The sequence below is a fragment of the Oncorhynchus kisutch genome, linkage group LG11 (genome assembly GCF_002021735.2).
Source record: "Oncorhynchus kisutch isolate 150728-3 linkage group LG11, Okis_V2, whole genome shotgun sequence".
In the NCBI taxonomy this organism is placed as follows: domain Eukaryota; kingdom Metazoa; phylum Chordata; class Actinopteri; order Salmoniformes; family Salmonidae; genus Oncorhynchus; species Oncorhynchus kisutch.
In genome coordinates, this window is record NC_034184.2 from 30093857 (window position 1) to 30120373 (window position 26517).

Here is a 26517-nt window from a genome sequence, read left to right on the forward strand (position 1 = left end):
GAGGACAGGGTATGAACCTCCTGAAATATGAAGTAGATGTCAGAATGATGAAATATTTTGAGTTTGTAGCCCCATATGATCGCTTATTGAACTATAGTCTCTGGTATGAGTAAACCTTTAAAATTAGGGATTATGCTATTTGGTTCTTGCTACTTGGACTGGCATTTTCGCTTGAACTCTAAACAAATACAAGAGCCCTTTAGAAAGCCTTAAAAGCTGTTAGAGTTTAGGAAGATAATATTTCCACACTGTGCAAACTCTGCCTCTCTGAGGCTGGGAGAGGGAAGAGGAGAGCCTCTGTGTTTGTAATTGTGAAGCACAAAATTGTGGTTGGAGAAAAAGACAGGAGAACCTAGAAATGAATCAGCACCATGGTTGAATAATGCAACAGGGATAGACTCTGAAGCACAGCATTTGGGGAGAAAATTCAACAAACACTTTTTCTGCTTATGGAAATAGTAGCAGTTAAAAACTCAAACTTCTGGCAAAAATGCTAATTCTACCATTCACTCAGCAAACTCCACGCGGCAACGGAAGAAAACATCTCGGAACTTTCTCATACCTTTTAGTCTCTTATGGGTTCTTGTTGAGTTACCTTGTGTTTCCTACTTCAACCGTGCTTCACAGCTATTTTGTTCATTTGTTGTGCTCACAACCAGTTGACTTGTTTAGCTACTCCATGATGGCCAAACCTGAATAAACTTTCTGAAAGGCCCCAGTCAGTCATTTAGATTTATGATGTATTATTATAACCAGGCTATAAATATTGGATCACAAACAAATGTTTCGACAACAAGTTAAAGTTAAAAGAAGGAAACTAACAAGTTCAATCTCTCAGATGTTGTCAAAGAAAACAGATTTAACTGACCCACCAAGCTCACCTCTGCTTCTGAATCCATAAGTTATGGATTCAACATTTCTTTGTAAGCATTGAATGCAGTAAAACATGTAATTTCACAGTTTGCTTTAATGTCAGAAACATTGCACGAATACCAATGCCTCCTCAATAGAGACAACGTTTCTGGAAAGGAATTCAATTTATTTAGCAAAGAAGCGGTCTGAGCTAACATTTCAAGTTTTAAATCTTGTTGGTCGTACGTACAGGATACACATGGTATAAACTGCCCAACGAAATGTTTACTTGCAAGTTCCTTGTCGGCAATGCAACAACAACAAGAAGTAATAATGATAAGGACACCGACATAAAGTAAATGGATCAGTAGAATAGAATAAACATTTTAGCTTAAGTATAATACAGGAATGCATCATTTATAGTACAACATTTAAGATTGGGGGGGGGGGGCAAGTGTTTGAATTGTGCAGATTCAGCCATAGTATAAAATAAATACATTAAAATGGTTTATAAAATAGTATTAGCAATAGTATATACATATAAAAGAGTATAAGTGTATAAAGGAGGATGGAGGTGGTACTAATGAAATAGCCTTTATTGTGATGTGACTGCTATGCTTTATCAAGGTCAGGTGGTGAAGATTATATTTAGTCACTTTAACTAAATTGGTACTCTATGTACAGTGGGGCAAAAAAGTATTTAGTCAGCCACCAATTGTGCAAGTTCTCCCACTTAAAAAGATTAGAGAGGCCTGTAATTTTCATCATAGGTACACTTCAACTATGACAGACAAAATGAGAAGAAAAAAAATCCAGAAAATTACATTGTAGGATTTTTTATGAATTTATTTGCAAATGATGGTGGAAAATAAGTATTTGGTCAATAACACAAGTTTCTCAATACTTTGTTATATACCCTTTGTTGGCAATGACAGAGGTCAAATGTTTTCTGTAAGTCTTCACAAGGTTCACACTGTTGCTGGTATTTTGGCCCATTCCTCCATGCAGTTCTCCTCTAGAGCAGTGATGTTTTGGGGCTGTTGCTGGGCAACACGGACTTTCAACTCCCTCCAAAGATTTTCTATGGGGTTGAGATCTGGAGACTGGCTAGGCCACTCCAGGACCTTGAAATGCTTCTTACGAAGCCACTCCTTCGTTGCCCGGGCAGTGTGTTTGGGATCATTGTCATGCTGAAAGACCCAGCCACGTTTCATCTTCAATGCCCTTGCTGATGGAAGGAGGTTTTCACTCAACATCTCACAATACATGGCCCCATTCATTCTTTCCTTTACACGGATCAGTCATCCTGGTCCCTTTGCAGAAGAAGAGCCCCAAAGCATGATGTTTCCAACCCCATGCTTCACAGTAGGTATGGTGTTCTTTGGATGCAACTCAGCATTCTTTGTCCTCCAAACACGACGAGTTGAGTTTTTACCAAAAAGTTATATTTTGGTCTCATCTGACCATATGACATTCTCCCAATCTTCTTCTGGATCATCCAAATGCTCTCTAGCAAACTTCAGACGGGCCTGGACATGTACTGGCTTAAGCAGGGGGACACGTCTGGCACTGCAGGATTTGAGTCCCTGGCGGCGTAGTGTGTTACTGATGGTAGGCTTTGTTACTTTGGTCCCAGCTCTCTGCAGGTCATTCACTAGGTCCCCCCGTGTGGTTCTGGTATTTTTGCTCACCGTTCTTGTGATCATTTTGACCCCACTGGGTGAGATCTTGTGTGGATCCCCAGATCGAGGGAGATTATCAGTGGTCTTGTATGTCTTCCATTTCCTAATAATTGCTCCCACAGATGATTTCTTCAAACCAAGCTGCTTACCTATTGCAGATTCAGTCTTCCCAGCCTGGTGCAGGTCTACAATTTTGTTTCTGGTGTCATTTGACAGCTCTTTGGTCTTGGCCATAGTGGAGTTTGGAGTGTGACTGTTTAAGGTTGTGGACAGGTGTCTTTTATACTGATAACAAGTTTAAACAGGTGCCATTATTACAGGTAACGAGTGGAGGACAAAGGAGCCTCTTAAAGAAGAAGTTACAAGTCTGTGAGAGCCAGAAATCTTGCTTGTTTGTAGGTGACCAAATACTTATTTTCCACCATAATTTGTAAATAAATTCATAAAAAATCCTACAATGTGATTTTCTTGATTTTTTTTCTTCTCATTTTGTCTCTCATAGTTGAAGTGTAGCTCTCTCATCTTTTTAAGTGGGAGAACTTGCACAATTGGTGGCTGACTAAATACTTTTTTGCCCCACTGTATATGTACATCAGAAGTGTCTTTGAAAGCACGGACGTTTTAAAGCTTACTTACAGTACATAAATGTTTATATGGAGAGTAAATGCACCTCCATAGAGGCTTTTTGAGCTAACTTTGTCCTCTAAACTGACCAAACACCCTCACTTTCTTGTTAAAGTGCCTATGCTGCACATGTTAGTGTTCAGTGAATGCATTAAGTGGATATAAATTGTGTTTGGCCCTGGGGGCCTTTATGTTGGGGCTATGGGATGAACAGACGTTTGCCTCTCCTTAGGCTTAGGGGCTTTACTCTTTGTCGTCAGTCAACCACCTGCTTTTGTCAGACAGTCCGACGGGTTCCAATATGGCTGCCACCCGCAGCCCTCTCCCTTCTCTGATAGACTGAACAAAGGCACGTTTGCTAAAATGTAATGCTTGCAAAATGTCACTCTTTGGTTGGAAGGCCTGAGTCAGAGTGCAGCTTTCAATAGATGAAGTGAAGAGGGTGTACGTGATAAAGGCTTACAGCACTATGATAAACAAACCTTTTCAACTGCAGCTCTTGATAACCTCGGCAGCTCTTGATAACCCCGGCAGCTCTTGATAACCCCGGCAGCTCTTGATAACCCCGGCAGCTCTTGATAACCCCGGCAGCTCTTGATAACCCCGGCAGCTCTTGATAACCCCGGCAGCTCTTGATAACCCCGGCAGCTCTTGATAACCCCGGCAGCTCTTGATAACCCCGGCAGCTCTTGATAACCCCGGCAGCTCTTGATAACCCCGGCAGCTCTTGATAACTCCGGCAGCTCTTGATAACCCCGGCAGCTCTTGATAACCTTGGCTCAATAACACAAATTTTCAATCCAAAAATACCCCATTGTCCTAAAGTTGGGAATCATTTCTCTCTTAAATGAAAAACCGTAAATGTATCCCCACCCTCTAATCCATTAAATAATGAAGAAGCTGGCTATTAGATTAAGAGTCAGTGGCTGTCTAAGAAAGTGTTGGAGAGCATTACCTCCCACTGCCAAGAGAATGAATTAAGTAATGAGTAACAAATGTCTACTTTATTTATGTGTTGTTTAGCTGGATGGATGTAACAGCGCTTACTTATACTACTGATTAATGTTATCAATAGCAGCCAAGTATTCTATAAGGGACTTTACAATGTGTCTAAATACGCTCAACAAAAATATAAACAAAACGTGAAACAATTTCAAAGATTTACCGTTCATGTAAGGAAATCAGTCTATTGAAAAGAGAAATCCATTAGGCCCTAATCTATGGATTTCACATGAATACATATATGCATATGTTGGTCACAAATACCTTAACAAAAAATATAGGGGCATAGATCAGAAAAACAGTCAGTATCTGGTGTGACCACCATTTACCACCACACATCCAGCAGATGCAATTGTGTTTGTTATCCGTAGCTTATGCCTGCCCATACCATAACCCCACTGCCACCTTGGAACGCTCTGCTCACAATGTTGACACCAGCAAACCTATCGCCCACACAACGCCGTCAGCACGGAACAGTTGAAACCAGGATTCATCCATGAACAGCTCACTTCTCAGTCGCCATCCAAGACTTCAGTTACAAAGTCAAACCGCAGTCAGGTTAAGACCCTGGTGAGGACGACGAGCACGCAGATTAGCTTCCCTGAGACTGTTTCTGACAGTTTGTGCAGAAATTGTTCGGATGTGCAAACCCACAGTTTCATCAGTTGTCCGGGTATCTCGTCTCAGACGATCTAGCAGGTGAAGAAGCCTGATGAGGACATTCCTGCAGTCAGCATGCCAATTGCATGCTCCCTCAAAACTTGAGACATCTGTGGCATTGTGTTGTGTGACAAAACTGCACATTTTAGAGTGGCCTTTTATTGTCCCCAGCACAAGTTGCACCTATGTTTTGATCCTACTGTTTAATCAGATTCTTGATATGCCACACCTGTCAGGTGGATGGATTTTCTTGGCTAAGGAGAAATGCTCACTAACAAGCATGTAAACACATGTTTTGTGTGTATGGAACATTTCTGCGATCTTTTATTTCAGCTCATGAAACGTGGGACCAACACTTTACATGTTTAGTTTATATTTTTGTTCAGTGTAAAGGTGTCTAAATAATCTCTCTCTGTCTCATTCTCCCCTTCTAGCTCAGAACTGTTCGGGCCTGAGGACGTGTGGCCAGTGTTTGGATCAGGCAGAATGTGGCTGGTGTGGAGACCCCACTAACACAGGGAAAGGCCAGTGTATGGAGGGTTCATACCGCGGGCCCATGAAGAGCCCCTCCAGACAGACCAGAGAAAGGGAGAGTTCCCGAGACATGTTACTGGAGCCTGGTCTTTGCCCCAGAGATAAAGGGTTCGACTGGGCCTACATCCACTGCCCTGGTGAGTCAACACACACACACACACACACACACACACAGAAAAACGCATGCATGCATACACCTAGGTACGTCGACCCATGTAACTACGCTCACACAAAAACTCATTACAACTCCCATCATGTAGCACCTCAATGCAACCATAAATAAACATAAATACATTCACATGTTTATTTTATTCCTTTGGCGTTGGACATAAAGCTATACACCCCCTCCACATAACAACACTCATTGTTAATCTCTCTCTCTTTCCCAGCCTGCCAGTGTAATGGCCACAGTACATGTGTCAATGGCAGTGCTTGTGAGCAGTGCAGGAACTTGACCACTGGACTGCAGTGCCAGACCTGCATGCCTGGTTACCATGGAGACCCCACTAACGGTGGGAAGTGCCAGGGTAAGTACAGTGATGGGTGCAGTGCAGCAGAGTGGAATGGAGGGGGCAGTGTGTAACGGTTTTGGCTCAGATCTGTGCATCCTCCGTGAAGGACACTGTTTGAATGTGTTTGAACAACAGTAGAGCCAGAAACGACACATGTATTTCTGACTGTGTTGAAAGGTGTACTAGACAGGCGCTTGAGCAGCTCTGTGTTTAATCAGAGTTCTATCAACTCCTACAGTATTTCAATCCTGTCCAGTCCAGTGGTCACAATTGTTTTGAAATCTCTCAGTATGAAATGGAAAGAAAGAGCAAGGTGAATAACGGAGAGGGCCAGAAAGAGAGATGGGAAGAAAGAGGAAACAGATATCTGTAGACTCTAATAGTGAGATAGAAAGAGTAGGAGAAAGTGAGTGAGCGTGAGAGAGAGGAAGGTGTAATAACATCATTCTCCGGCTGACAGATGTGCTTTTTCCCCGCATGGCGCGTGACATTAAATCACATTTAATCATTTTCTTATTTCCTGAAGTTGACTGCAGCCCCCGCCGCTGGCGACGAGCACAGAGCCGTGCGCATTTGATAGATGCGCACCCCTCTGCGTCTCCCGGGGATACGCTCACCCTCTCTCATACTCCCTCTCTCCTCCCTTCTGTCTTTCCTCCCTCCATCACCCTCCCTCCAACAGATTTAACGCTGTCATGATTAAATGCAATTTATTAACTCCCGTCCGTCAGTTGTATACCTCCCCACCACGGCCGCTTGTTTAACAGGCCGACTCTTGAGGAGTGTGCTTGTGGAGGCTGTTTCACTCCTCAGTCTTGCAGGATAGAAATATTTACCTGGGCATTAATGGCTCTAAGTCACTGATCTGTACTGGATTAGGCACCAAATGGGATTTCTCTTCTCATGTCTTTACATTGTGGAGGGGCAGGGGAGTTGGAGGAGTAGACATCAGACCGAGAGAGCGATTTGAAGGGGGGGGGGGGGGGGGGGCGAGACAGCACGTCAACAAGGCATCGAACTAAAATATGAGGAATGCGGAGCTGCCCTTGGAGTGAGAATGGAAGTTAGAATGATAACGGGAGATGGTGGATAGACATGAGGAGGAGAGATTGCCTGGTCTGGTGTCCCCGGCTGTGATAGATGAAGACATTGTGCAATGTGAGAGGGGGCAGTGTGTGTGTTTGAAGGAGTGTGTGTGCATGCAGCACTTACATGGTGAGGACAATAGCCCTCCAAGACTCACTGACAGGTTCTCCTTGTGGAGACACTGAAACCGTCTGCTCACCCTGTCCAGCCTAGTCCAGTCTCTGCAACACACCTCTCTCTGGGGCTGAGAGTACTTTGAGTTGGAGAGAGAGAAACTCTTAGCACTAGCCTGTGGTGGGCTGTGCATATGAATGGGCTTTTGAAAGAGACCAGCATGGTGACATAACATGTTGTGCTGTGGTTGTAGAGATTTGATAGAGCTTGGTGAGGGAATTTACTGTACAATAGCAAAACTTACAATCCCAGAGACTTTCTGTTGACTACAATACCAAAATGTACAATACCAGACACTTTCTGTTGACTGCAATACCAGACACATTCTGTTGACTGCAATACCAAAACGTACAATACCAGGCTCTTTGTTGAGTACAATACCAAAATGTACAATAGCAGACTCTTTCTGTTGACTACAATACCAACATTTTTGTATTTTTTTTTAAACCTTTATTTAACTAGGCAAGTCAGTTAAGAACAAATTCTTATTTTCAATGACGGCCTAGGAACAGTGGGTTAACTGCCTGTTCAGGGGCAGAACAACAGGTTTGTACCTTGTCAGCTCGGGTTTTGAACTTGCAACCTTCCGGTTACTAGGCCAATGCTCTAACCACTAGGCTACCTTGTCGCCCCACATGTACATGTACAATACCAGACCCTTTCTGTTGACTACAATACCAAAATGTACAATACCAGACCCTTTCTGTTGACTACAATACCAAAATGTTCAAGTAAGGCGTCCAGTGTTGCCTGATCCACTGTAAACCTGGTTGATGCAATGTGCCAAAGTTAGCATTTGCTCTTGTGTTATGGTAGCCATGACTAAATCTGTTTCTCCTTAACTACCGCTGTAGTAGTACTTCTGGGAACTTCTGGTTGCCCTACTTAGTTCTCTGTGCCAGCGTAATAAGTCTGACTTCCAGTGTGTTTTTGTACGCTAACTGCACTGTAGGTACACAGTCACACAGAAGACACACAGGGAGCCCCAGCAAGCTGTTGGTTGTTGTTCTTTTAGTCTGCCTCTCTCTCCTTCTCTCCATCTCTTTATTCCTCCCTCTCCTTGCATGAAGCACTGCAGAGTTCAAATCAAATGTATTTTTATTGCTTTTGGATATGGCACACTGTGCTAGCCTGGTAAATTCCATTACAGACCGTAGTAGAGCCCCTTTAGCCAACACGTCCTCCACAGGCCCGGAGTCTCTACATGTGATGTAGAGACATGTCTGTCTGTCGGTTGGTTGGGTGGTCTGTCTATAAGTCTCTCGCTTTCTGTCTGTCTTTCTGTGTGTGTCCATCTGTCGGTTTGTCTGTCTGTATTTTTGTTTTTCTCTCTCCCTGCCGGTTTGTTTAATGGTCTCCAACCGTGAATGGCTTGTTGTTTTTCTGTTGTGGTTTTGTGCTCTCATTGACGCCTAAATTGCTCTCGAGGGGATTCATAAATTCATATTGTGTTGTGTTGTTTGCCCGCGAACCTTTCTATGTAATGGTATTCAAATCTCACAGTGTTCCCCAAACCACTAAGATCTCATGCAGAATTTTCTTGTTATTGCCTTTCATTAATCTTGCATGCAGGAGTAGCCTACTTCAACATCCTTTCCCCTTTTTTCTAGACTTTTTGGTTCACCCTCTCTCTTCTGCTTTCTCTTTCTCCCCGGTTCTCTCTTCATCTCTCGAAACACATGTGGGTTGTTCCATGTCATTTCAGCAAGCCATGGCCCCCACCATCTCTGATTGTTCTGAAATAGTTTCTGCCGTTAGAAACATTATTAGCATTATTAGATTAGCATTCCTGCACATTAGCATTAGCATTTATTGGCAAAACAGAGAGGACACATGTTATGTACCAAAAACAAGTATCATCTGATACCCATAGACTTCCAGTCATTGCGCTAACGCCAGTTAGCATTGGCTCTCGAAACTACCTCTAAATTCCTTCATACTGGACACAGAGACATCTCACTGACTCTTGCCAAAATTCAGAGGTATCCCATAAGGCACCAACCACTGCAAGTGGTCACCAATATCTTTTGTAGCTTGTAGCGTTATCACTGCAATAGAAAATGCGCTGAAGAAAGAAAATAAAGTGAAAGGAGGAATGAGTAGTGCTCCAGCATTTTCAAATTATTTTTATTTGAGATGTATTTGGGCAAATGCATTGTTCTAACAGTAAACTTTAACTCTACATTTATAAATCATTATCATTTAAAGGTTCAGTCATGAATTAACATTGAAGGGGGTCAAAATGATTCACACTTTTTTAACCTAATAGCAGGAACAGCACCATCTAGTGGTCAGCCTATGGTAATATCAGGTTGTATGACAATTTCAATGTATGACACATTTCTCTGAAAAGGGGAAAATAACCATCACCAAATTCACTGAGAATAGATACATAGTATGAAGAAGCAATACTCCTATCCGCAGCGTCACACTAGTGAACTGATACTGTATACTGGCCATTGGGGTGGGCTTAGTGTGTGGTTTGGGGGGTCCGTGGGTTGCTTTTGACCATTGCTTAATCATTATTAAGAAGAGGTTTGGTCCAAATTGCATGCTGGGTACTATATTTACTGACTGTTATATGAATGAAACATATTGAAATGGCCAATTTGGGTGCAATCAATTAGCTTAAATTTCTATAGAGTTCATATGTTCTTTCAACAAAATAATGTTGCAGGGATGCTTAACTTATCTGTTTCTAACCACAGAAAGGATTTCAGAACAATCTAAGATGGTGGATCTTGAAATCCTCTTTCTTGTGCTTTTTGAGATGGAACCACCCATATAGTACACACACACACACACACCCTTTGGCAGTGGCAGGGTATAAATTAGTGGCTGTCATGTTGAGTGTGGAAGGACGCTGTTGTGTGTGAACCCATGCGGAATGTGAACGCTTGAGTCAGTGTACTGTACATTTGTATTAATGCCTACATCATGTGAAAAAAAATGTGTGTATGCGTACCAGGGCCATGAAGGCACATGCCGGTAGAGCACCCTTCCCAGCAGCCTCATGCTGTCCAGTCAATCCCACTCCAGCGGCCGTATTTCTGGCCACTGCTCATACACACACACACACACACACACACACACAGCGCTCTGATCTGGAAAAGTAATCTACTGCTGTAGGATTGCATACCTGTTAGCCAACCTGATGTCGAGTGGTGGAAGTTGAATTATTATTATCGTTACCATGTCAAAACCGCAGGTCAAGTTTAGCAGATACATCAACCAGAGAGTGATGCCCTCCTATTATACACTAATCTGCTGAGTGTGGAGAGTAGGCCTGTCTCTCACTCTTTCCCTCTATATTCAAGACCTTATTGATGTCAGAGAGGTCATGAGCCTTTATCTGCCTTCATAGCCCTTGACCTTACACGATCATTAAAACCAGAATAGCAAGTCCCTTTTATCTCAACAAACTGCCGACTCCTCACAATCTAACAAAGGCAAGATAGAAGACCAAACCCAAACCCTCTTTACCAGAAAACGATTAGTTCTCAGAAGAGATGGTTTCACGCTAAGCATTAAATAGCTATGGTCTACACCAGGCCCTCCCTGGTGGCACGTTTAGTTCTTGCCCTAGCACTACACAGCTGATTCAATTAATCAAAGCTTGATGATGAATTGGTTATTTGAATCAGCTGTGTAGTGCTAGGGCAAAAACCAAAACTTCCATCCAGGCTGGCCCCAGGACCGAGTTTGAGAAACCGTGGTCTACACAACCGGGACATAGAGAGACATGTACGGGCTAAATCTGTCCTAGTGAGAAAAAAGCTTTGCTGATATTTAGCACCACTCCTGTCTGGTTCTAACTTTGTTGAAGATGTTTAATTAGATGGAGATCCTCAATTGAAACACCAACACTCCCATCGGTGCCGCCTCCCAAACAGGAGAATCTGGAGCTGTAATTCCACCATATGCTAGAGACACGTACAGATTTCTTCTCAGGGCCAGGGGAGAAGCCTACTCGCTCACAGTGGAAATTCATGGATTCTAAAGTGCTTATGGTAGAAAACAGAGCCCGGAAGGTTGTGTGGGTGTACAGTCACTTATTGAGGTTGCAATGTCCATTTAGTTTTTTTTATCTAGACAATGTGAAAAAGCTATTTAGAAAAGTCTCTGGCGGGGGGCCATGTGTGCTTATTCATGATAACATATCATAGGTGTGTTACACTGGATGTGCGTACTTGTACCATTTCAAGTAGGGTTTTAGGAACTAAATGCTAAGTCACAGTGTTCAGATATGCTATCTTAATCCTGCAACAACAGGAAATGTGAATTATATAGATTATACTTAATGGCCATTTTTGTAGGGGTTGATACTTTTTTCATTAGGGCAAATCAATAAATATTTTGTGGAAATTACAAACTTTAGATACCTTTTTAATCTTGAATACACTATTATTTGCATTTCCTGCTGTGCAGGACAAGTTTCTGCAACAACAAAGTGATCAAATGACGATAGATCTGTATGGTTTAGATTTATGAAGTAGGTAGGAAATTATATCCTTCCAAAAGGGATAGGATTAGACAAATAGCTTGATTAAAAACAAACATCAATCAAAAAAAACAATGTAATTGTCTTCAAACAAAGATCAACATGATCTATCAGAGAAGGATCAGAACAGTTTGCCTCACTTCTCCATTCCTGTCCATCATCGCCTCCATTTAGTCTTTCTGGCATCTCCATTAGGGCTCACTGGACATCTTGCTGCCCCCCCTCCTTATGTCATAGGCAATGCTCAGTGACACTTAATCATGTTTAGCCGGGCATCGTTTGTGATCCACATGGGTTATTAGGTTTACCTTCATTACTGAAGGATTTGTGAAGGTCGTGCTCTTTACAGACCGACCGCTCTACAATTACCTGTGTGTCGTCTGCCTAGAAGTCCTTTGTCAACCGGAGATAGAGATTTGGTAGGTCTATTTTAAATCCAAAATAAAGAATTTACCCTCAATTTCAGAGAAGAGGGTTGATGCGTTATAGTCAGTGTCTCTGTTTGCAACATGTGAGACCTGCACATACAGTGTTGCTGGTTTAGATTCCATGATTTCAGAGGAAGGCCCAAAGAAATTCTCAGAAAGACTCCAGTCACCTCAGTCACACTCATAGACTGTTCTCTCTGGTACCGCACGGCAAGTGGTACCGGAGCACCAAATCTAGGTCCAAAAGGCTCCTTAACAGCTTCTACCCCCAAGCCATAAGACTGATGAACAATTAATCAAATGCCCCCTCCCCCTTCGTTTTTACACTGCTGCTACTCGCTGTTTATTATCTATGCATAGTCGCTTTACCCCTACCTACATGTACTAATGACCTCGACTAACCAGTACCCCGCACATTTACTCAGTACCGGTAGCCCCTGTATATTATTTAATTTATTTTATTTTATTTAGTAAATATTTTCTTAACTCTATTTTCTAAAAACTGCATTGTTGTTTACGGGCTTGTAAGTAAGCATTTCACGGTAAGCTCTACACCTGTTGTATTCGGAGCATGTGACAAAATACAATTGTATTTTATTTGATATTTTTATATTATATTTGAAGTGTGTTAATGCTGTTGTGCCAATACATCTCTTCAGCAGCACAGAGGAGGCTTAACTCAGGCGATCCTGAACACTAGGCACACCATGCTGCCTGCCAACATCAGTCAGTACAGTATAATCTCGCCCCTTTGACTGCTTGGAAGGACAGGAGAAAGGAACTGTAAAATGCTGGCACATTTAAATTTCTGTGCCTGGTTCCAATTCAATTATTTTATTCATGACATGATTATTTGAACTTGTCATTTGCTGGCAGGCCTATGGAGATTAATGGAGAGGAGGTTGAAAGGCTGGCCGGGGAGATGAACAGTCAGAGGAGAGAACCAAACAGGCCTGCTGTGTCTTCAAAGATCTGCAAAGCTTTATGTTTACTAGGAACACACATGTACACTGAGTATACCAAACATTAGGAACACCTTCCTAATATTGAGTGTCAAAAGTGTTCCACAGGGATGCTGGACCATGTAGACTCCAATGCTTCCCACTGTCCTTTGGGTGGTGGACCATACCCAGGGAAAATTGTTGATCGTGAAAAACCCAGCAGCGTTGCAATTCACCCTCTGTATGGCACACATACACAATTCATTTCTCAATTATCTCAAGGCTTAAAAATCCTTCTTTAATCTGTCTCCTCCCCTTCATCTACACTCATTTGAAATTGATTTAACAAGTGACATCAAGACGGGATCATACCTTTTCATCTGGATTCACCTGGTCAGTCTGTGTCATGGAAAGAGCAGGTGTCCTTAATGTTTTGTACACTCAGTGTAGAAAGACCTCTGTCCCCCTCCTCACCCATACTCCAGATATAGTTACGGCAGGGGTGGAAGGCAGGCTCACCTGCTCTCCTGGCTAGTAAAAACAACTCAAGTACCATTCCTGTTCTGATGGAACTCTGAGTGTTAGCAGGCCGAGCCCTTCTAATATTGCACAGTGGTGGGTGCTACATGCCACTACCGTTGTTTCAACTCCTCCTCTTCAAATCAAAGAGATCAGTCAATAATGTTGATGCCTGGCTTTTGACACCTCAACAGATCAAGTAGGATATAATTCATGTTGAACCTCTGTCTCAGTGAGCCATTGTCCTGTCACACCCTTATTAAACTCCCTGATGTATTGAAGTCTCAGCCTATAGGTTAAGGTGTAGTGGGTGTAGCTGAGGGTATATCAGCCTGGTGGTTCCTATAGAAACCTCCTGCAGTATTATTTTCCACTGTGGAGCTCCAGCTAAACACAGAGGAAGATTTAAGTGTCAATTAGAGCGCTGACAAGCAGTGACGGCTGGCAGGGGTCAGCTCCTCACAATTTAAAAGAGACATGGAAAGGGAGGAGATGGGAGGTGGAGGGGATTGGGGAGAACAGAAAAGTGAGAGGGGGGGGTAGATGGTTAAGCGAGGCGTGGTCAGTGTAGTGCAAGGAAAATGATTTATTCCTTTGGATTGAGGTTGTGTTGCTTTAGCTTTTTGTCTTGTGAGGTGAATAGTAAATCGTCAATTAGAAGTGCATTTATTACCATGGTCATCCATGAAATAAACTTGCCGACCAAGTACTAGGATCAAGATTTCAGTCAATGCTTTGGTCTCTATAGCTAGGTTTTCATCCAATTGATGACAGATTTTCATGCTAATATTCTAATTCCGCATAATGTTTGAGATCATTTTTACTTATCAAATGTCAGCCAAGCATCGATCATTATGTCACCAGACTAAGACCCTAGATATTTATTGGAAAGGAGAATCAAGCTCATCAGGGGTGCAGGCTTATTCTCCTCCTGTACTCCCTGTTCACCCACGACTGCGTGCCCAAGCACAACTTCAACAGCCTGACAACACAACAGTGGTAGGCCTGATCACCGACAACAATGATACAGCCTATAGGGAGGTCAGAGACCTGTCAGTGTGGTGCCAGGACAACAATCTCTCCCTTAATGTGAGAAAGACAAAGAAGCTGATCGTGGACTACAAGAAAAGGAGGGCAGAACAGGCCCCCATTAACATCAACAGGGCTAAAGTGGAGAGGTTCCAGAGTTTCAAGTTCTTTGGTGTCCACATCACCAACAAACTATATCATGGTCCAAACACACCAAGACAGTTGTGAGATGGCACGACAACACCTTTTCCCCCTCAGGAGACTGAAACGATTTGGCATGGGTTCCCAGTTACACCATCGAGAGCATCTTGACCGGTTGCATCACCGCCTGGTATGGCAACTGCTAGGCATCTGACCGTAAGGCGCTACAGAGGGTAGTGTGTAAGGCCCAGTACCCAGTACATCACTGGGGCCAAGCTTCCTGCCATCCAGGACCTATATAACAGGCAGTGTCAGAGGAAGGCCCACAAATTGTGAAAGACTACAGTCACCCAAGTCATAGACTGTTCTCTCCGCTACCACCCCCCCTCTCAGTTTTTACACCACTGCTACTTGCTGTTTATTATCTATGCATATTCATTTTACAAATTACCTCGACCAACTTGTACCCCACATTGACTCTGTACCGGTACCCCCTGTATATAGCCTCATTATTCGTATGTAATTTTCTTGTGTTACTTTGTGATTTGATTAGATTTTTTTTCTTTCGTTTATTTAGTAAATATTTTCTTAACTCTATTTCTTGAACTGTGGTGTTGGTTAAGGGCTTGTAAGTAAGCATTTCACGGTAAGGTCTACACCTGTTGTATTCGGCTGTAACGACATTCTTCCTCCTCTTTCGAGGAGGTGTAGCAGGGATCGGACCAAAACGCAGCGTGGTAAGTGTCCATAATGATTTATTACAAAAACAACTGAACACTCGAACAAAACAAAAAAATAACGTGCCTCAACGAAACAGTTCCGTGTGGTGACAAACACTGACTCGGAAAACAAACACCCACAACTCAAAAGTGAAACCCAGGCTACCTAAGTATGATTCTCAGAGACAACTAACGACACCTGCCTCTGATTGAGAACCATACTAGGCTGAACTCAAAACCCCAACATAGAGAAACACAGACTGCCCACCCCAACTCACGCCCTGACCATACTAAATAAAGACAAAACAAAGGAAATAAAGGTCAGAACGTGACATCGGCGCATGTGACAAATACAATTAGATTTGATATTTTATTTGTGCACTTTCACCACCCTGTGAAGTTTATCATAACTTATTTCATTTGTAGCCTAATAAACTGCATGCTTTCTTGAGTCGTAGTGAAGTACCACACAACATATCATCGCGTGACTCCAAGTTTACTCCTATATGATGGTTATTATATCAATATTTGCACATAAAGGCGTTTCCACCACCATTTCTCCCATAATTAGTTTTACTGACACAAAAAGATCTCACTTTGTCTATCGTATTTTTTGGGGGTACATTTACAAAGTTTACAGACACATTTGCTGTTTCTATCAGGCCTGTCATGACATTTTTTACCGACATGTAGGTTGGATGGGAACCTGATTTATGTAACACAATAATTAAAACAACCACATAACAACACACATGGGGACCTAAAATGGGATTTAGATTCAAAATCCTATTTTCCCTAACCCTAAAGGTGCGCTATGCAGAAATTGCTCCGCCATTTCCCACCGCCAGTTGCTAAAATTCTAATAGTTTGCCTAATTTTAGTTCGTGAAAAACAAGCAAGTATAGTGAAGAGGATCATTGTACCATCTAAACTGCTGTGAATTATATATATGTTCCATAACTTTAAATATTTTTTGCTGTTTGAAGCTGGTGTACAAAACCGAAGGTAAATGACGCAAAAACTAAACTTAAGAATGGGAAGCATAGAAATAGAGCACATAGTACAGATCTATCGCTTCTTAGACTTGCGTTCAATGAGAATGAAAGATCTATAACATTTCTATATGAATTTGGTCGGGTAGCCCAAAAAGTTGCATATTGCAGGTTTAACCTGTAATCAAAACGCAAAACCCAATTCCTAACCTTAACCCTTAACCCCAAAGGTTAAAATATCCCTTGTCCTAATGGGCACAAGGGAGCATTTTCCTTGTTTTACTGTCCTTCTGGGGCCTTTTTGTGATTTTTGGTTCCCACAAGGGTAGAAGAACCAACACACACACACACACCATTGTAGTGTATGTGCATTAGATCTGCTGTCTCTTACGCACAGATGCAGGATGCAGTGGGGTGAGAAATTGTAGGCTCTGCAGAGGCTTGCACGAGGAATGGGAAATATGATTTATATCAAATCCGCTCGTCGGTTAGAGGATTCTTTTTTTTTTGGTATCTTATTTTTGTGTTGTCAGCAGAAAATATGGTGTGTGATGCTTTTTCACATCCAATCCCCTCCCACGCATCAGAGTTTAGTGGCTCCTAATGCAATACTGTTTTCAAGGCATACTCAATCAAAAGAGGTTTTAGTGTGGTAAATAACTAGCAGTGACACATGCCATGTTGAATGAATGGATGAGCAGCCAAATGCAGGCATACCCACTGTAAATGTAATTGATCTAGCCAGGGAGCATATAAGGGGTTAGGGTACTGTTCCACCTTGTTAGAAATCAATCAGTTTCCAGCAGGTGACTTCAACTCTAGTCCTAGATGACTAGAAGGAGTCTTAGGCTAGTTTCTCCCTGGCGCTTAATTGTATAATTTATTATATTGAGTCCACTCACCTGGATTCTCTGGCCTGAATCAATGGCTGATTTAACAGGCAAGGTTTTAAACAGGCAAACACTGAAGCCCTGTGAGCTGGTTACAGTGTTCAAATTAAATCTGCTAAATTGGCACTAAACTATTTTGAATCACATCAATGGGTTCTGCAATTACTTCTTAGTCCAGGATTTCTGCCCCGCAAAGCTACCCCGAAGACACTTTTTTTCCTCCTTTCATTTTTAGAACTTAGTCATATGTGTTAACCTCAGCAAAAGGAGGGCCCTAGAGGGACTGACAGTGAATGTCATTAGACACCACTGCTACCTGTATGCCACCATGCACCACACAGTGTTACACTATAGGGACACACAATCTAAGATGTGTCAAGTCTCACAGGACCAGAGTGTGCAGTATGGGAGGCTCAGATGTGTCAGACCAGCCTTTGTAGCCAATCAGCTAGCTATCACAGCTTGTTGTCTCAGAACTTGGGTCAGAAGTGTGAGCTGCATTGTGTCTCTGCATTCTAAGAAATACATTGTGGTTTCTTCTGCTGGTATGTATGGATGTGTCAGTTGTTGAGAACTTTAGAAGCAGTCCCTGTAGACAACCACCGTTATGAAATAACAAGAGTAAAGTGAGGGTCAGGGCTGTGAGTCTGCTCATATGCATTCGTGTATATACTGCACACTATATTTATGTTTCTGCAAGCATAGGCACAATAGTGTGCTTGTTTGTTCCTTGTCCGTTTAGGTTCATGTATATAGTTCCGTGTGTGTGTGTATATCTGCAGTAGACCCTGTTGTTGTGGTATTGAGTCAGTCCATGCTCCCCACATCTTCCTGTCTAAGTGCTTATACAGCAGCTCCTGAAGCACACTGCTCTGCTCCTATTATGATAGTACATTTTATACAGATCCTAATTTAACCATAAATCATATATCAGTGTCTGGTCTGCACAGAGAGGAGAGGAGCTCTACAGCTGCAGGCCCTGTCTCTACAGCACATCCTACAAGAGCTAACCCCCTGTTAATACTATGCATACTAGACACTTTGGGAGTTTGACAATGTAGTCACAGAGCTACACATGCACTGGGCCAATGATCATTCATTCTATTTATCCAATTTCTATTTTCATTGTGGCTGCTATCAGATTTTCCTCGCATATTGGCAATGTATCATACATCATCTACAATAAGCCTGAATGTTAGAACATTCTTAATGCTTACATTGAGCCAGAGTACTGTATACAGTATTACATTAGTCCTAAACTGTCTGTGTAGCTAGGCATAATTCCAACTGAGTAAATCCCTTGTCTTACTGTTCTCAAACTTAAAATGCAAATACGGTATAGCTGAATCACAAAAATATATTTATACTTTTTTGTTTTTGGTATGACTGTGTTAGAGGAGGCATTTCATCGTGTCTGTGTGTGTGAACAAGTATCTGGTTATGGAAGTGTGGGATGTGTTTGAGTATGTTTGATAGCGTGTTTATGTTATGCTGTAGTACAGATACCACTAGGGCTGTGAGAGAGGGCAGTGTATCCTAATAAAATACCAAAACATCTCATTGTACAGAAAATACTAACTTTGCTGTCAAGGGAATAGTATCATGAAAAAATATTTACTGAGAGCTATCTTACATGGTCTCTGTGTCAGCTTCTTTAATTGGGTCAGTTACATCTGATTAAAGATGAAAAAATACAATACATCTCTTTGTCAAACTTTTCTATTTGGCTTTGTTCAAAAGAGGGAGGGAGAGATGGAGGGGGAGAGCTCCATTTGGGAATTTGCGCTGGGATGCACAGAGAGAGCTACCGCTCGTAAAGCATATGCCCCAAAGATAAAAAGCTAACAAGCTGCACTGCCTTCCAACACAGAATCCTCATTGTATTTTCCCTGTTAATTCCATTATTTTGATCTCTCTGTGTTTCCCTGAAAATAGGACAGACAGTGGAAGTGAAGTTGAATGTCTCTACTGCTGCAGTAGTTAGTTAGTGGTGCCTCCTACAGAACAGCAGTATGGAGAAGGACGAGGATGGTCTAGTTTTTCTTTCCAGTGTCAGGGACATCACAGTGGACCCTAAGGGTCTGTCTATACTTTATGTATGAAAGTCAAGTTTTAATGGGATATTTCTAAGGCTCTATGCAATGTGTTGTTTTTGTCCTGATGATTCGTCACTGGAACTGTTTGTTGTTGGTTTTGGCAACGTTTCTGAGAGAGTGAAAGTATTTGCCTATGTATTTTGAGAACAGACTGTTAGATCTGGAGTAATACCTGCCAAACTTCTGTAAGGAGCTGGATGAGTCAGAGATCATGCTACATTCACAGATTCTCTCTCTCTCTCGCTCTTGTGATTGCTCATATTTTTTCCTCATATTTTATCCATAGAAGGGTTCTTTGGATGAAGGATTATTGGCATGGCCTAATTGTCAATTAGGCCTAATTGAGAAATACTTAATTAAAGTTAGACGATTTGTGATATTTTGGCTTTCCCAGGCCTCATTTAAGACTCCATAATGTTTCACAAATATTCCAACAATAAATGATTTCTCTCTTATGATTTAAGATACATGTAAAATACACTACATGGCAAAAGGTATGTGGACACCTGATCGTCGAACATCTCATTCCAAAATCATGGGCATTAACATGGAGTTGATCTGGGAAGGATTTCCACTATATGTTGGAACATTGCTGCACGGACTTGCTTCCATTCATCCACAAGAGCATTAGTGAGGTCAGGCACCGATGTTGGTCGATTAGGCCTGGCTTGCAGTCGGTGTTCCAATTCATCCCAAAGGTGTACGATGGGTTTGACATCAGGGCTCTGTGCACTCCAGTCAAGTTTTTCCACACGGATCTCGACAAACCATTTCTATATGGACCTCGCTTTGTTCATGGAGGCATTGTCATGCTGAAACAGAAAAGGGTCTTCCCCAAACTGTTACCACTAAGTTGGAAGCACAGCATTGTCTAGAATGTCATTGAATGCTGTGGTGTTAAAATTTCCCATCACTGGAACTAAGGGGCCTAACCTGAACCATGAAAAACAACCCCAGACCATTATTCCTCATCCACCAAACTTTACAGTTGGCACTATGCATTCGGGCAGGTAGTGTTCTTCTGGCATCCACCAAACCCAGATTTGTCCATCGGACTGTCAGATGGTGAAGCGTGATTCATCACCCCAGAGAACGCGTTCCCATTGCTCCAGAGTCCAATGGCGGCGAGCTTTATACCAATCCAGCCGATGCTTGGCATTGCGCATGGTGGTCTTAGGGTTGTGTGCGGCTTGTCTGCCATGGAAACCCATCTCAGGAAGCTCCCGACAAACAGTTATTGTGCTGACATGGCTTCCAGAGGCAGGTTGGAACTCTGTAGTGAGTGTTGCAACCGAGGACAGATCATTTTTACACGCTACGCACTTTAGTACCTAGCAGTCACATTCTGTGAGCTTGAATGTCCTAACACTTGGCGGCGGAGCCGTTGTTGCTCCTAGACATTTCCACTTTACAATAACAGCACTTACAGAGCAGCTCTAGCAGGGCAGAATTTTGACGAACTGACTTGTTGGAAGAGTGGCATCCTATGACGGTGCCACGTTGAAAATCACTGAGCTCTTCAGTAAGGCCATTCTACTTACAATGTTTGTCTATGGAGATTGCATGGCTGCATGCTAGATGTTATACACCTGTCAGTAACAGGTGTGGCTGAAATAGCCAAATCCACAAATTTTAAGGGGTCCACATACTTTTGTGTAGTGTATATGTCAACAGCCCTTCCTCCAAAGGAAGCTTCTATGGAATCATGTACTTAGACTCACTCATATAATGGCTTGAGAGTATTTTGGTCTCATTATGCCCTCTCTGCCCCAGGTTACCTTGACCCCATTTCTCTGAAACAGCATTCTATCCATTTCCTGTGCATTCTCTCGATCAGACCACTCAGAATGAGTAACTATAAACACACTCCCCAGTCCCATCATTTTTTGACATACACATGCAATTTCAACGGATCATTTTATCCCCAAGGTTTCGGGTCAGCATATATACAGAAGCTAACAGTCATGATTTAAACATTGACTTGCTGTAAACATTCAAACTGTATCTGCCTAATGTTGCTCTTGAGTGTGCAATATGTTTATATTCAATGCTGTTTTGTCCTCTGCAACTATCACATTGTGACTCACTGTCACTCCCCTCTGGCTAACCCAAGGTCACTGATTTTAAGGTTAGGTGAGGACACCAGTGTTGATCCCTTTGCCACCAGATAGTGGTGTTTAGACATAAACAGAACAGTCCAGGAAGATGTCAGATTCGCCCGAGAGCTCAGGCCCATGTTCAGCCCTGTCACTCTCCTGTCTGACTCACTGACTCGCAGGTTTGACTCACAGGTTTGTGTTGTGCATCATTGTGAGAAGACTGACAGTGTTTTCCTCTTTCTCCTCTCTCCCCTGCTCTCCTCTCTTTCTTTCTCCTCCCTTTTGTTTTATTTGATCATGGCAGCGTGCAAGTGCAACGGACATGCCAATCTATGTCAGGTGTCGACAGGGAAATGTTACTGTCAAACCAAGGGGATCAAGGGAGACCAGTGCCAGCTGTAAGTATGATGTATTTTGTCTTGGCACACTTCATTATCAACCCTTTTGCATCATTCCACCACAACAGCAATACATAGGACTATTTTAGCTCCTACCATGTTAATGGTATATCCCACTACTACTGTTTGACCTGGTTGTCTCTAGCTGTGGATGAGATGTGGGGCTGTACTCACTCTGACCCTTTGAGTCTCAGTGTCAGCAATTTGTCTCTATGTTAATTTGCGTTTAGGGCCTTAAATCCCAGGCTTTAGTACCAGTAATGGGGGTTGGCACAAGGGCCACAGCACCCACTGTGTTTGTGCCATCAGAGTGCCAGGCTGGCCTTCTGCAGCACTATAATACCCCAAAGTGCCTCCACTGGCGCAGTAAAGGCAGGGTGAAAAATGCTGCATCAATAAATCTGGGAGTAGAGGAGTGCACTGCTGCCACTGGCACTGTGGTGTTCTAATGAGGCCTACTCAACTCTGTGTGCGTGCGTGTGTGCGCACGTGCGTGTGTGTGAGCTTGCATGCACGTGTCTTTGAGGGATTGAGAGATTGATGAAGAAAGTAAGTGTGCATGCATATATTGTGTAGAATAGTCTCTCTGTGAATGTCAAATCATGTGGGCATGTGTATTTTATAGCGGTGCTTTGAATACGAGTGAATAGGTTTTGTTTTGCAAATGGGACATCTCTCATCATTACCATCTGACCTTTGCTCCCTTTACAGGACTGACGTGCTGTGCAGTCTCCTGCATTGCTCACACGTGCATGCACACACTCTATTAACCCTCTATAGTCTAAGCCGGCGGGGAGAGAGGGGGGGGGTTTAAGATGGTCATACCAACAATCATTTAGATATTTGATTTAGAATTTTAAGTTCCTTTAAGGTATAAAAATATACAATATATACAATAATTGGATGAAACATTGAATATGGCATTACTGCTGTTAGCCAATAGAAATAGTCCCCCCAAAAATCTAAAGGAACTTTGTTCTGCAGTGTCTGTCCTATATCGGAGAGAGATAAGAAAGATCAGGAAATGTATTTTGACATGCATTTATCCCCTTATTTTAGTCATTCAACTATCTCCATATATACTTCCATTCATTTTTTTAAACGGGTACCCGGGGACCTTCAGATGAGTCTTGTGAGCCTTTTGGGCGTCCAATGGCAACACGGAGAACACCATTGTGTTCACGAGAGTCTCAGATTTCCACAGAGTGGTCATAATTTACTGAACAAAAATATAAAATGTAAAGTGTTCCGTTTCATGAGCTGAAATAAAATATATTTTTTTACGTCCCTGTTAGTGAGCATTTCTCCTTTGCCAAGATAATCCATCCACCTGACAGGTGTGGCATATCAATGAACTGATTAAACAGCATGATCATTACACATGTGCACCTTGTGCTGGGGACAATAACTGGCCACTCGAAAATGTGCAGTTTTGTCACACAACACAATGCCACAGATGTCTCAAGTTGAGGGAGCGTGCAATTGGCATGCTGACTGATGGAACGTCCACCAGACTTGTTGCCAGATAATTGAATGGGAATTTCTCTACCATAAGCTGCCTCCAACGTCGTTTTAGAGAATTTGGCAGTACATTCAACCACCCTCACAACCACAGACCACATGTAACCACGCCAGCCCAGGACCTCCCCATCCAGCTTCTTCACCTATGGGATGGTTTGAGATGAGCCACCAGGACAGCTGGTGAAACTGTGGATTTGCACAACCGAAGAATTTCTGCACAAACTGTCAGAAATCGTCTCAGGGAAGCTCATTTTCGTGCTCATCATCCTCACCAGGGTCTTGACCTGACTGCAGGTGTGAAGCTCACCACCATTTGACTCTGGAGCAGTGGAAACGCCTTCTCTGGATTGATGAATCTGGGTTTGGAGGATGCCAGGAGAACGCGACATGCCCAAATGCATAGTGCCAACTGTAAAGTTTGTTGGAGGAGTAATAATGGTCTGGAGCTGTTTTTCATGGTTCTGGCTAGGCCCCTTAGTTCCAGTGAAGGGAAATCTTAATGCTACAGCACACAATGACACTCTAGACGATTCTGTGCTTTCAACTTTGTGGCAACAGTTTGGGGAAGGGCCATTCCTGTTTCAGCATAACAATGCCTCCATCCACAAAGCGAAGTCCATACAGAAATGGTTTGTCGAGATCGGTGTGGAAGAACTTAACTGGCCTGCACAGAGCCCTGACCTCAACCCGATCGAACACCTTTGGGATGAATTGGAACTCCGACTGCAAACCAGGCCTAATCATTCAACATTAGTGCCCAACCTCACTAATGCCCTTGTCCCCACAGCAATGTTCCAACATCTATTGGAAAGCCTTCCAAGTCCTAGTTTTTCCACCCTTTTCAATCTAAACCAAATTGGATGTTTACAGTAGATTCATGACTCCTCAAATATGTTAACCTTTACAGTATCAAACTAGGCTACAGAAAAAGAGATTCAACGTGATATGATTAAACCATGCACGGAAGAAATGTTTTTAATCCGCAAAACTCTGAATGTTGGCGAATGGTGAACAGTCAGTAACTTGGAAAAATAATTCCTATTTTTCAGTCGTCCTTCACTTAGATACTTGAAGTGTCGTGAGTGAGAGCAGCTGGCTTCCCGCATTGATTTATATTTGTTCTCTCGGTTGCCGGCACTGTGCGCGACTGCTTAATGTCAATTTCCAATCAAATGCTTTTGCCGTCAAAACTCTGTTTGTTTATCTGAGAGTTTTCTCAAAATGGCTGTGTGTAATGGAAGGCATTTATTTATTTGCCATTTTGATTATGAACGAGCGATTTCCCCTGGGCTGCCGGTAAGCGCCCCCATCCCCCTGCTTCAGCAGGTGTGCACGCTCTGGCGGGCTGCAATAAAGGAACCATTAGCAAGAGCAGGATGTCTGTGCGTGGGTGGTATTGTTTTGTGCGCTTGTGATGTGCATGTATATGAGTTTATGTTTTTGTGACCAACTGTTGTTAAGTTATATAGTTATATATATTTGTTAAATATTTGTAGATATAATAAGTATAGTGAATGTATATTTATGTGTCAGCCATCAGTGTGCCTGTTTGTGTTTTTACATGTGTGTGTGTGTGTACACAGTATGTGTGAGTGTGTCCAGAATGTGTGTGTTTATTGGTGTGTATGTGTGTGTGTATCAAGGTTTTGCACTGGACAAGTGACCGGGAAGATTAAAAAAATCTATCGGACATTTCAGAAATTTACCGGTCATCCATATGCGTTGGGTGCGTAACCCATTAGGGTGTCCACCCACACAGTCAAGGCCATCAATAAACAAAGGATATTGGCCAAATGAGCCACATTTACATGTGTTTAGAATCATCCTTTAACCAATTACAAAACACCATTCCTTGTGTTTTGATTTGTAGCATATGCGAAACTTCATAGCCTATTGTTTTTTTTACTTTCCTAAAACAAATGTCCAGCTCACAGTTCAGCGGTCTGAGATTTGAGCACTAAATGCATCAGGGCATTGCATGCATAGGCTTAGGCATCCACTGTATGATATAAACATAGACATATACACTACCTGTAACGTTCTTCGTCTGGAGATAGAGGAGGACCAAAATGCAGCATGATCATTATCCATTTTAATAGAATACTTTAACAACGAACAAAAACAATAAACCGACAAAATTAACGAAGATGAAACAGTCCCGTAACGTAAACACATGAAACAGGAACAATCACCCACAACCCATAATACAAAACAGGCTACCTAAATATGGTTCCCAATCAGAGACAACGACTAACATCTGCCTCTGATTGAGAACTATATCAGGCCAAACACATCAAAACAGACAAACTAGACATACAACATAGAATGCCCACTCATATCACACCCTGACCAAACAAAACATAGAAACAAACAACGCAAACTATGGTCAGGGCGTGACACTACCGTTCAAAAGTTTTTGAAAGAAAAGCTATTTTTTGTCCATTTAAAATAACATCAAATTTATCAGAAATAGTGTAGACATTGTTAATGTTGTAAATGACTATTGTAGTTCAAACGGCAGATTTTTTATGGATACAGTATCTACATAGGCGTACAGAGGCCCATTATCACCAACCATCACTTCTGTGTTCACTTCTAATCAAATCAAATGTATTTATATAGCCCTTCTTACATCAGCTGATATCTCAAAGTGCTGTACAGACACCCAGCCTAAAACCCCAAACAGCAAGGAATGCTGGTGTAGAAGCAGGGTGGCTAGGAAAAACTCCCTAGAAAGGCCAAAACCTAGGAAGAAACCTAGAGAGGAACAAGGCTATGAGGGGTGGCCTTGTTGGCCAAGATGTTCAAATGTTCATAAATGACCAGCATGGTCAAATAATAATAGTCACAGTAGTTGTCGAGGGTGCAACAAATCAGCACCTCAGGAGTAAATGTCAGTTGGCTTTTCATAGACGATCATTAAGAGTATCTCTACCGCTCCTGCTGTCTCTAGAGAGTTGAAAACAGCAGGTCTGGGACAGGTAGCACATCCGGTGAACAGGTCAGGGTTCGATAGCTGCAGGTAGAACAGTTGAAACTGGAGCAGCAGCACGGCCAGGTGGACTGGGGACAGCAAGGAGTCATCATGCCAGGTAGTCCTGAGGCATGGTCCTAGGG

The 26517-nt window shown here is 42.5% G+C and overlaps 1 protein-coding gene across 2 annotated transcripts in view; it reads left to right on the plus strand.

Moving 5' to 3' along the window:
• LOC109899770 (attractin-like protein 1) overlaps positions 1–26517 on the plus strand; it is a 338304-nt gene that overhangs the window by 107529 nt on the left and 204258 nt on the right. For both annotated transcript variants that reach the window (XM_020495283.2, XM_031835623.1), the window contains 3 exons: positions 5255–5491; positions 5744–5881; positions 21786–21879. In XM_020495283.2, coding sequence (XP_020350872.1) covers positions 5255–5491; positions 5744–5881; positions 21786–21879 — 469 coding nt within the window. The remainder of the gene's footprint in view (positions 1–5254; positions 5492–5743; positions 5882–21785; positions 21880–26517) is intronic.